Raw genomic sequence first — 11,575 nt, forward strand, 5'->3', positions numbered from 1 at the left:
AAGTTTTTGCTAAAAGTTTCTCAAGTAAGAACTTGTTTTTTTATTTATGTTTCTTTTTATTCATATCATGTTTATATATATATATATGTAAGAACTTGTAAAATTAACTCTTAATAAAAAAAAATTTCTTATGGTATATGCAATGATTTGAGAAAATTATATAAAAAATTTACAATAAAAAATTAGATATTTTATTTTTATTGAATATTCATTAAAAAAATTATGAGAATACAGAAAAAACTTCACAGTGCGATTGTCTCTTAGTGAAAAATACATGTGTACTATCTGTTTTTATATAATTGTAATGTAGAAGGGGTAAGAATTCTTAGTTTTATTTTATGAATAAAAGAAAAAAAAATACAAAACCAGGCTATACAAATATGGCATAAAATCCAAAACGTGGCATATAATAGAAGGCCAAACGAAGAAGAAAACTGGGGGTAAAAATGCAATGTCACACGTCGAAACGACGGCGTATGTCCACATCCTCAATTGATTCATCAATCAGAAACAAGTACGTACGCAGTTTCATCTTAGAGAGTCGATAGCCAAGGTGGTTTGGTCTCTGCTGCTCGAGTTCCAATAAAAACAAACAAGCTGAAACACCATATACTGAAATAAAAAATAAATAAAAACAACACCAGCAATAATTTAAATCAATCAAGCTAAGAATCCAAACAAGGCGTTAACTATGGAGAATCTCAGGTTTTTCTTCTTCGCTCTCCTCCTCCTCGTTTCTCCTCTCCTTCAAGGTAATCTTACTTTCTCCTCCTCTCAATTCCTAGATCCAGAGCCCCACACACATGCAAAAATCAATCTTGTTTTTCTTTGGCCTGCTTGCGAATTCACTTTTTTTTTTCACTTTATTTGTCTGAAATGGAACTCTCATGCTGCTTAACGGTTCGTTTTCATAGCGATGATCTATTGAATTGAGATCTATCTGATTTTATTGACATTTCGATTGTAATGCAGCGCCCATTTTCTTAGGTTTCTGTTGTAGCTCGTCGTTATTGATTTGTTTTTTGATTAGATTTGCTTTCTTAGTGGAGTTTGACTTGATTTTTTGCTTTGTTGATTAAAAAGTTTGAGAAAAGTTGTCAGAGGTGGTTGTGCTGCTTTCTGAATGCAAATTGGACCTGCCTTGATTATTTTCGGTTAAATGAAAGTGAGAAAAATGCACTTTCCATGGCTAATAAGTAATAGATTTATGTCAGGTTTCGCTGGAATTGGATTGAATGGGATTTTTTGTTGCTTTGGATTTTAATCCACACATGTTTGTCAATCTAGTCTGTTTTTGTTTTGATTTTTTTTTCTTTTGCTGTTTGTATAGTTGCTAGGAGTCAGTCAGATTCAGATGCTGAAGTCGCAGGGACTGTGGAAGAAGTCAGTGATCTTGGGATTGTCGGGGAGAACGCGCAGGATTTTGGTGATGAGAATTTTAGCCAAGCTCTAGGGGTTGATGTAGTCTGTGTTTTCCCAAAAAACAGTGCACGTTGTAAGAGCTTTATTGATATCGCTTTCATCTGTGAAGATAATTGTTGATTTTTAAATGGATTTGGGAGATGAATGTGTTCTGTCTGTTTATTTATTTATTACAGTGGTGAATGCTGGAGAAGAGACTGAACTACTAGTTGGAGTGAGAAATGATGGTAATTTAACTGTTACTGGCATATTTTATAATGAGATTGTGATGCTGTTCTAATATCTCTTGATCGTGCTCCTTCTACTTCTCGATCAAAATACATCATTTGAATGTGCACGCGCACGTGTTTCATGCTATGTGCTTCTTTGCACTGGGATAAGCTTATTTTCTTGCTTGCATGAAATGTAGGGGAGTTGCCCATAACTGTCGTTGGAATTAGGGCCAGTGTTCATCTTCCTTTTGATCATAAGCTACTGGTTCAGAATCTATCTGCTCAGGTAATGTATGATTTCATTTGGAAATCAAATATCATTCCAGGTTAAATTTTAGTGTTATAAATTATTTCAATTGAATGTTTTGAAATTAAGCTCATTTATTTTCTTCAGTGTACAGTGTTTTGTGCTACATTACTTGTGTGTTTTCTGTCCTTTGGCCGTGTAATTGTGACATTGTGGTTTGTGTAGATAAAGGATAATTTTTATTACTTTGCTGCATGTATTACCAGCATGCATTCAATAAATCTTTTAGATATCAAAGTTCAAACATGCTCCAATATTACTGTAGGATTTGGTAAGATCTATAACATTATTTTCTGAGAAGAAGTCAATACTTTAGATGCCCTTGACTTGCACATCTAGTCCCAAATTATCTATTAGCTGGCTGTTTTGGTGATAAAAATAAATCTTCCCCATCTGAAAATTCAATATAGTCTTATATTTGATGATAATTAGTATCCAACATTAGACAGTGTGCGATCAAATGCTTTAAACTTGAACATACTTATGTTCATTGGTCTTTGATTAATAATATTCGAAGCTTCAACATATTTTAATTGGTCCTTAATTAATATCCAACATTATAAAGTGTGCAATCAAATACTTGAAACTTCAACGTGCTTATATTCTCTGGTCCTTGATTAGCAATATTTGGAACTTCAACATATGTTCATTGGTCCTTGATTAATAAATATTCTTCATGAGTTTCATATGTTTGATTAGACATGTGAATCTTTACACCATTGGTCATGTATTTCATGGCTCTGTCAAGGTTATCGAAAGCCACACCTGTACTCTTCAGGTTATTTCTTGTATACTGTGCATATGCTGTGTAGATCATGCGGAAAAATCTTCTTTTTTTATGACTATTCCTGCAACACTCTGCTTGTAATGCTGTTCCCAGGTTGATTCCCTACCAAAAGTGCAAAGTTATAGAAAACTTTTGTCTGGCTAGTTTATTTATTCTTTAATCATTTTTTGAAATTAGCAATATATTATTGTCTATGATCCTCTGTTGGTTGCTTTTGTCAGGCTATGCGTCCCTTCTTTATTGTCTATGATCCTCTGTTGGTTGCTTTTTTTATATTGTTTCTGTATTGTTGGATTTTTCATCATTTGGATCCGTAACTGCTTTCTTGTGTCTTTTATAGAGTTCATTGGGCTTGCTATTTGCTATTCACTCGCTTTCTGTTGTTTTAATTTAGGGCTTCAACAATGCAACTATTCCAGCATCTGCTCAGGCTACTTTCCCATACATCTTTGCTGTCAGCAAGTACTTGCAGGTACATGCATCAGCACTCCAAGAATTTTGTTCTTTCCCAACCATCAACTTTGATCTTTCATCCTTTATGTACCCCTTTCTTTGACTTACATGTTTATTCCCTTTGTGCAGCCTGGAAGTTTCGATCTTGTGGGAACCATCATTTTTGAGATAGACCAGCAACCATACCAAAGCACCTTCTACAATGGTACCATTGAAGTAGTTGAGTCTGGTGGTTTCCTAAGCACGGAGTCTGTTTTTCTTGTTACCCTTGGAATTGCTCTTCTTGTCCTCTTTGGTCTATGGCTTCAAAGCCAAATTCAGAACCTTTCTAAGGTACTCTTCAGTCATGATGCCACTTTCATTTTTACGTATTTCCTTATAAGCTAATTTATTACAGTAACTTTACTATAAATCTGTTGATTTATCATCTTAATGAATATTTTTCACCACTTTTGAGAAGGCAAGTGGTGGATGCTTGACCACACAATGCTTTATTTAAGTTGGCATTGTAGAAATCTTCTAGTTTCCACATATAATTGGAATATACCAATAATTTGATGAATATATTTGATTGGATAAATACCTGTCAGGCAGGGATCTTATTAGATTCTCACCTGTGGTCAATATCATTGCAACTATGCCTGCACCCTTATATATTGCTACTTTCATATGTTTGCTTCATGAAACTCTCTTAACTAGCTGCTTTTGTTTGGTCAGAAATCAAAGAGGGCTGCGAAGGTGGAGGTTGGAACTGGGGCCAGAGATGCCTCCGTGGATGAATGGCTTCAGGTGTGTGGCTTTAGGTTTGAATTTTGCGTTAAGAAAATTCCTATGATTCGCTGTCATGTCAATCTATTTGAAATATTCTCTTTCAGAATAGTTCCACTCCCCCCAACCTTCTTCCTTTGGGAAAATTTCCTAGCTTCAATTGCAGTATCATCTTTTAAGGGAGATTCTAGGTGTAACTGATAAGTTGGCGTTATAATGTTCAGGGAACAGCATTGAGTCAGTCACATTCCCAGAAGTCAAAGAAGAAGAAGTAAACAGTGGCTCTTACCCTGTTTCAGGCACTGTAGTAAAATGCAGACTCTTGTAACTCATAACAGGCACCTGGAGATTCTAAGAGAGCCCGTGAACTAAACTAGCTCTGAAATTTAGGCCGGTGAAGACCTAACTCCGAGGCCCAGTAAATTTAGGCACTGTAGTAAAGTGCAGACTCTTGTTTCCCTTTTTCTCTTTTTCGGAGAATTTTTGAAACTTAGAAACTAACTCCGAGGTAGGAATGACATGGTTGTCTTGAGCTTAGTTAATTTCCTTATATATATTTCACATTCTCAGTTTTCCTATTTAAATCATGCTTGCCAACTCCGAGGTAGGTGGGATGTAAACATAGAATAATGCTATTTGTCTCGAGTTATTTGTCCCTGGTGAGAATTTTTATATAATGATATCTGTTGTTGAATAAAGTGGGATCTCTCCAACGGGTTCTACAAAAGATCCACCATCAAGTGGCTAGGATTCTTCTGAAAAACTCATTAGGGGCATTCATTAATCATTATTACTGTGACGTGGGACTTGCTAGCTGTATACAAGTCAAGTAACCCTTGATATACTGGGGTCTTTGATTGGTTACCCCTCTCGAGGTATATGAATTTATGATGACGAATATCTTTATGCAGAGTAGAGTAGGGGTGGTATTTTTTATTTTGGTTTGGTTTTTATTTTAAAAAATAATTAAATTAAATTTTTTTTAAAAAAATAAAGTTAATTGAAACTTATCGGTTTTGGTTTAGTTTGATTTTTTAAAATAAAAGTTGGTTTAGCTCAAGTTATTATTGTTTTTTTTTATTTAAGTTTAGTTTGGGTTTTTCCGTTCCAATCTTAAAAAATTAAACTAGTTAATTTTTTTAAAAAGTTTTAATTGATTTAATTTGTGTGTGTATATAAAATTCAGTGTTTTTGGTTTTTTTTTTTTTTTTTTTTCACTTATTTATCCTTCTGGGGATTGCATGCTGTTTTAAGATTCTAGCCAGACCGCTCGATACTGGTGGCCCGTGAAAATGTTCAGAGCCCTTCTTTCATGGCGAAGTTCTGACAACCCAAATGGTGGGTATTGAAGTGATGACAACGTTGTGATCGATGGTTTTTAGTCCGCGGAGCTAGGTGGAATATCATTTCAGGGCAGTTGAATTTACCCAAAAATGTTTCCTTTCACAACCCTAAAAGATTGTTAGTATCCTACAATTGCCCTCAGTGCACAGCTCTCCAACATAACCTTTACTCTTATTATTCCTTCATTTTATTTTTTCTCGGGCAGCCATGAAACGAGGTCTCCATTTTCCAACGATATCAATTTCCACTCCTTCACCCACCGTCTTCGCACAGGCACCTTAACTATGTTAGGGCCTCACAATTCATGTTTCCAGGAGTGTTTGCGAATGCGGTGTAAACATGTTCCCCTAAAATTTGAAAATTTACTTGCTATATCATTATCATGATGTATATCTCAAGGTGTGTAATATTGTGTGTTAGCTGGAAATTAATGGAGCATGGCATGGGGCATCCCTACAGGCTAGACGCCGTGCGCATAGGCTAGAGGTCATGCATGCAGTAATAAACTAATATTCAACCTGTTTTCATCACATGATAGCATGCCTAGCTAGGAACACCTTCATATAATCAGAGACTAAATTCTTGAAAAAATCAAACAGCTTTCGCATGTCTTTTGATGCTTAGGTTGTGGGTTGGGAGGGCAACTCAGTGTTTGAGCTGAAATAACACCGTTTTGATAAAAAATTTCTGATTTGAAACTAAATCAATCTGGGCTAGACTCTAAATTGACGGGTTACCAGGTTAGCTTGCTAAGTCAGTCGGATTTATAACTGCGCGCTAAATTGTCTGTGGACAAATTACACGTAGGTATTTCATTTCAGTGAGTAATGCACAGTAAAGTTCTTTATTCGAACTTTTAAGAGCCTAAATTTTCAGTTGAGTTCTATAATATAGGACGTGACAGCAGCATGGACTTAGCCAAAAATGGGGTGCAAAACTTTAATTAAATAATGACTCTGATAGTTAAGTTTTTCTAACTTCTGATTTTTGCCTTTTCTCTTTTCTTTTCTAAATTTATTGACTGTTCTTTTCTGTAGCACCAAAATGACAACACCATTCGGTTTATCAGTGAGGAATGCATTAATAACTTGAATTCAAGAAATGTTCTGGCTGAAAACTTGGCATATTAGGTTGATTCACGAGAAGTTGTTATCTGCCGCAAATATGTATAATGTGTTCTTTCTTTTCTCTTCCAATCCCTACGAATTGAATTTGTGGTGCTACACACAGAAACCATGTATATATTGTTTTTTATAAAGAAAGAGATGGTTTGTAAATTAACGAAAGTTTTAGTGAAGTGAAGTATTAATGAGCAGCTGGTTAGTAGGTTTAAACAGACAGAGAGCACAGAAGAATTTAGCTGTTTACAGTTGAGAGCTCATTGAATGTAAGATAATGTCATGTGGGTTGATGAAGAAGTCGGTGTGCACGTTAATGTCTTTTTTTCAAACCAGAAACAAAGGTCATCTCTGGAGGGTCCCTGGCCTCATGTGATGCCCTTAATTTGGTGTCGGTGAGCCTTTGAATCATTCCTTCAACTGCGTTATATAATGAGTCTTCAGGTTATGCAATCCCTCATCAACAGCTAGCATCAAAGAGGCTGATTACAGCTTCTAAAGTCTTGCATCTTGTTGGTGCTCGCAATGCGGATTCTCCCCGTTTTCCGAGGAGCACTTCTGTGCTTCTACGTGTCCTTGGTATTTGCTGCAGCCTTCTGCTATGCAGATGACAGTACAGCTGAGGTAGTTGGGATAGGAGAATGTGCAGATTGTGCACAGAGTAACATTAAAACCGTCCATGCCTTCTCAGGTAAACATGTTTTTTTGGCATAGTTTAGAGTTACTGGCATTTATTTTCTGGCATCATTCAGAGCAGTAACTATTTTGTTTGATCCTATAGAGGTGCACTGTCATTTTTAAGGTCACAGGCTCGTGGCATGATCAGCTAGACCTCGTGACAATATGCATATCTTGCACCATTTGGAAAACGATAATAATCTGATGCAATATATACTTTTGCAGGGCTTAAAGTGACAATTGATTGCAAGCCTGAAAATGGAGAGTTTAAGACAAGAGGGGTTGGCGAGCTTGACGAAGAGGGGAAGTTCAAAGTGTCTCTTCCAGATGATGTTGTGAAGGATGGAAAATTGAAGGAAGAATGCTATGCACAACTTCACAGTGCATCAGCTGCACCATGCCCGGCCCACGATGGCCTGGAGTCCTCCAGGATTGTCTTCAAGTCGAAAACTGATGAGAAACACACATTCGGGCTGGCAGGGAAACTGAAATTTTCACCTGTTACCTGCACTTCTGCATTCTTGTGGCCTCATCCACCGATAACTAAACCGCTTCCATTGCCTACTTGGAAACTTCCACCATTGAAAAACTTTCACCATCCTTACCTATTCCCACCTAAGGTCTATCCTCCACTCCCGCCAAAGGTCTTCCCTCCAATCTACAAGAAGCCACCTCTACCTCATGTTCCGATCTACAAGCCAAAGCCACCAATCTTCAAGCCACCTCCATTGCCAATTTACAAGCCAAAACCAAAACCACCAATCTTCAAGCCTCTGCCACCTCCTATTCCCATCTACAAGCCTAAGCCAAAGCCACCAATCTTCAAGCCACCTCCATTGCCAATTTACAAGCCAAAACCAAAACCACCAATCTTCAAGCCTCTGCCACCTCCTATTCCCATCTACAAGCCTAAGCCAAAGCCACCAATCTTCAAGCTACCTCCAGTGCCAATTTACAAGCCAAAACCAAAACCACCAATCTTCAAGCATCTACCACCTCCTATTCCCATCTACAAGCCTTTACCACCTCCAGTTCCAATTTATAAGCCACTGCCTCCAATCCCAAAGATCCCTCCATTTCATAAGAAGCCATGCCCTCCTCTTCCTAAGCTTCCTCCTTACCCCAAGATTCCTCCAAAGTACTTCCACCACCCCAAGTTCGGAAAATGGCCTCCCTTGCCACCATATTCTCCCATTCATTAGGTTATTCTGCAGCATTCTTACAAGATGCAAGTAGGATTAAATATTACTTCTCATAATTATTTATGACTGCTAGTGTGAAGTTCTCTATGATGAACTGCATTAAAGCCTTCAAGATAGGTTAAGGAACCAAAACATGAGATCATGGAGAGGGAGGAGTGAGAATTAATATTTATTAATTATTACCTTTATTATCAATGAACTTGAATTGATTGTCTGTGTGAATAATCTCCTCTTTTCTTCTTGATCACTTGTAAATTTCATCTTCGAATGCCTTTGCAATAAGAGTACACATGTCATTTTGCTTTGTACTTGCCTGTTGCATTGCTGCATGCATGACTAGCTAGTACAGTACTTTAACTTTGTTGAACGTCTCTTTCTAGTTTGATACCTCGTTTATTTGCTGGAAAAGTAATTTTTTTTTAAAAAGTGAAATTCCAAGAAAAAATTTCCAATAAAATATTTTTCGATATTTGGCAGTATAATGAAAAATAAGCTGGAAAAACTTTCCAGTGTTTAGTTATGTCATGGAAAATGAGCTGGAAAATAACTTATTAGCATTTTATTTTTCTCAAGTTTATTAAAATAATAAGAAACAAATCTTACAAATTAAAAAGTTGAATGAGAATGAAATTGAAAAAAAATATAATTTCATAAATTATCTCATATAAAATAAATAATAATCAAAATAATAGAGATCAAATCTAAAAAATTAAAAAAATAAAAGATGAAGAAATTAAAATAATAATAATCAACATTTCATAACTTATTTCAAATAAAATAAGCAATAATAAAAAGAATGAGGACCAAATCTGATAGATAAAAATTTCAATAAAAAAATGATAAGAAAAAAGCAAATAACAATTATAAAAATAAGGACCAAAGTTAATATAAAAATAAAATTTTAAGAGATGAAATTGAAAATAAATATTAAAAACACAATATATATATAGCGATCAAAAGTTTGAGGATCAAATTTGATATAATCAGCAAATAATGACATTTCTAAATTTTTCACAACTTCCGGAAAGTGTTTTCCCCCAACTTTTTTAGGAAAACACTTTCCTGAAAACCAAGCCAAATTTTCCTTTTACTGAAAAGTATTTTCCATTGACCAACTTTTCTAATAGCAAACAAACACAAGAAAGTTTGGAAAGTGATTTCTCGGAAACCACTTTCCGGAAAACAAACATAGCTAAAAGAAAAACACTTTCCTGAAAACCAAACCAAATTTTTCATTGACTAAAATTGACTGAAAAGTATTTTCCGTTGACCAACTTTTTCAATGACAAACAAGTTTAAAATTAATTTAAAAACCAGTTTTCAAAATCAAACGAGACCTGAAACCATACATCCATAATTAATTTCTTGAGTGCTGTATTCGATCACAAGCACGATTAGCTTGAGGCCAAGCAGCTGAGCTGTCAAGAAGCGTCCCGTTATCACAACTCTTTTCGATGCTCAAAGAACTACTGCTAACAAAGATATTGAATTCAACATGGTATGATTGTTTAAAACAGGCCTTACGAGTACCATAACTCATTTTGATGCTCAAGAACTTACAGTTTTTGGTTGACAAAATTGACACTCCTAGTCCAGGCTATTAACAAGGAGGAGACATGGTGTTTTCACAGGCTAAGGGAATTAATTGGGTGGCAGTTTCCATCATCCGGCTGACAGTCGAGAATTGATGACCTTTTCTTTAATTATCACAAGGACCACATGCATGCAGCATAGGCAGCGGTGTGGCACCGACCGGAAAAATCAAGACTTAGTTTTGGCGGCCTGATCAGCTAGAAACACCCATGAACCCACAGAAGTAACAGTGTTCTTGATTGGCTCTGCATGTGCCTGGAGTCAAGCAATTAAAAGCAAGCCTCGATTGTACTAGAGTACTCAAGTAGCTGAGGAATGGAAAACATAAGTACATCGAACTAGAATATATCTATATCCGCTAAAAGAAATCTCACTGCATTGCACAATCTTGTTCCAGTAAAAGAATAATTTATATATGTTTTACTCTTAATGATGATTAAGGAAAGGGCAATGCTACAAAAATCTTAATCAGTATTTGCCAATGCACATGTATACGTACCAGAACAATCACAACATTTATATATATATATATAGGAAATTGTGGTCATCTAAGCACTGTTATATCAATTTATATAAAGTTGCCATCTATCTAGAAATGCGGCTCGTAAAAGCCCAAATTTGATTGCCGTTTGCTGTCTCTATTGATTTGGACGCCTCTCGAGCCTTTGATGAAGATAACTTGATTATTAATAGAATAAAAAAAGGTGCAATATTGAAATCTATACGATAATAATGACTCGAATTCAATTCAAAGTTATTGCCAAAAAAAAGGTATAATCAGTGAAAGTTGAGCAAAGACATGATAGAAATCCCCATTTGTTTTTTATTTTGAGAAATTAATTATTTGTGACTTGGCAAAATTAAAAGTTTTAGCTAATAATTTAATATAATTTGAAGTATAGCTCTCGACCTGAAAAACGGTCCATGTTATTATATCACCAGATCAGTATGAATTAACTAATTAAAATAATATTGTTTGATTTATTTATTTATTTTTCTTGTTGTTGCAGTAACCGAGTCATTAAAAAAATAATCAAGTGTACTTAATAATAACAAGTCAATATGAATCAATTTAAAATCGGATCTAGTTCAAATTTTAGGTTTTTAATTTTTTTGAATTTTGAAAAAAAAAATATTTTATTTGCTTTAAATTAATATTTTTTTTGTGGTTTTAGATATTTTAATGTGCTGATTTCAAAAGTAATTTTTAAAAAAATAAAAACTATTATTTTAATATATTTCTAAAAAATAATAATAGTAACTACACTTCTAAATAAATTCTTAAAAATAAAACTAAATTTAACCATACTGAAGTAAAACTGAATTTAACAATTATGCTCGGAACTTGGAAGGGTTCATCACGCGACCTGTGCCCTGGGTTCGATCTCGTTAAATTCCGAGAGAGCCTGATTCTAAGCCCAAGAAGAAGCTCTTCACTAAATAGGCCGAAGATCAGCCCATAAACAAACTTTTTTTTAGAGAATTCTTGATAGTCGGTTGATAGGTGCTTCTAATAACTTTTATTTTTTTAATAACTTTCTAATAACTTTTATTTTTTTAAAAAAATATTTTAATATTTAATATTAAAAATAAAATTTAAAAATAAATAAATATTATTTTAATATATTTTTAAATAAAAATTAACTTAGAAAGCAACTTCCTGTCCGTGCAACAGCCATGCTCACAAAATC

The 11,575-nt window shown here is 34.8% G+C and overlaps 2 protein-coding genes across 2 annotated transcripts; both read left to right on the forward strand.

The window, feature by feature from the left end:
* The first annotated feature begins 528 nt into the window (after window positions 1–528).
* On the forward strand, window positions 529–4,533 carry LOC118058778 (translocon-associated protein subunit alpha). The gene is made up of 8 exons (XM_035071533.2): window positions 529–752; window positions 1,331–1,495; window positions 1,599–1,649; window positions 1,832–1,920; window positions 3,123–3,200; window positions 3,311–3,514; window positions 3,899–3,970; window positions 4,174–4,533. Exons 1-8 carry the CDS (start codon window positions 692–694, stop codon window positions 4,222–4,224), a joined length of 771 nt encoding a protein of 256 aa, XP_034927424.1. The 5' UTR covers window positions 529–691; the 3' UTR covers window positions 4,225–4,533.
* A 2,321-nt stretch (window positions 4,534–6,854) lies between these two features.
* Window positions 6,855–8,599, forward strand: LOC118058779 (proline-rich protein 2). The gene is made up of 2 exons (XM_035071534.2): window positions 6,855–7,102; window positions 7,315–8,599. The coding sequence occupies exons 1-2, from the start codon at window positions 6,937–6,939 to the stop codon at window positions 8,289–8,291; spliced, it is 1,143 nt and encodes a 380-aa protein (XP_034927425.1). The 5' UTR covers window positions 6,855–6,936; the 3' UTR covers window positions 8,292–8,599.
* Window positions 8,600–11,575: the final 2,976 nt, after the last annotated feature.

This window comes from Populus alba, chromosome 9 (genome assembly GCF_005239225.2).
Source record: "Populus alba chromosome 9, ASM523922v2, whole genome shotgun sequence".
Classification (NCBI taxonomy): Eukaryota; Viridiplantae; Streptophyta; class Magnoliopsida; order Malpighiales; family Salicaceae; genus Populus; species Populus alba.

Excerpts from the sequence above, each read along its gene's own strand:
- LOC118058778 (XM_035071533.2), top strand. The coding sequence starts at position 692 with ATGGAGAATCTCAGGTTTTTCTTCTTCGCTCTCCTCCTCCTCGTTTCT. Across the intron at positions 753-1,330 it reads CGTTTCTCCTCTCCTTCAAG|TTGCTAGGAGTCAGTCAGAT; the intron begins GTAATCTTACTT and ends CTGTTTGTATAG. Across the intron at positions 3,515-3,898 it reads AAATTCAGAACCTTTCTAAG|AAATCAAAGAGGGCTGCGAA; the intron begins GTACTCTTCAGT and ends TTGTTTGGTCAG.
- LOC118058779 (XM_035071534.2), top strand. The coding sequence starts at position 6,937 with ATGCGGATTCTCCCCGTTTTCCGAGGAGCACTTCTGTGCTTCTACGTG. Across the intron at positions 7,103-7,314 it reads AACCGTCCATGCCTTCTCAG|GGCTTAAAGTGACAATTGAT; the intron begins GTAAACATGTTT and ends ATACTTTTGCAG.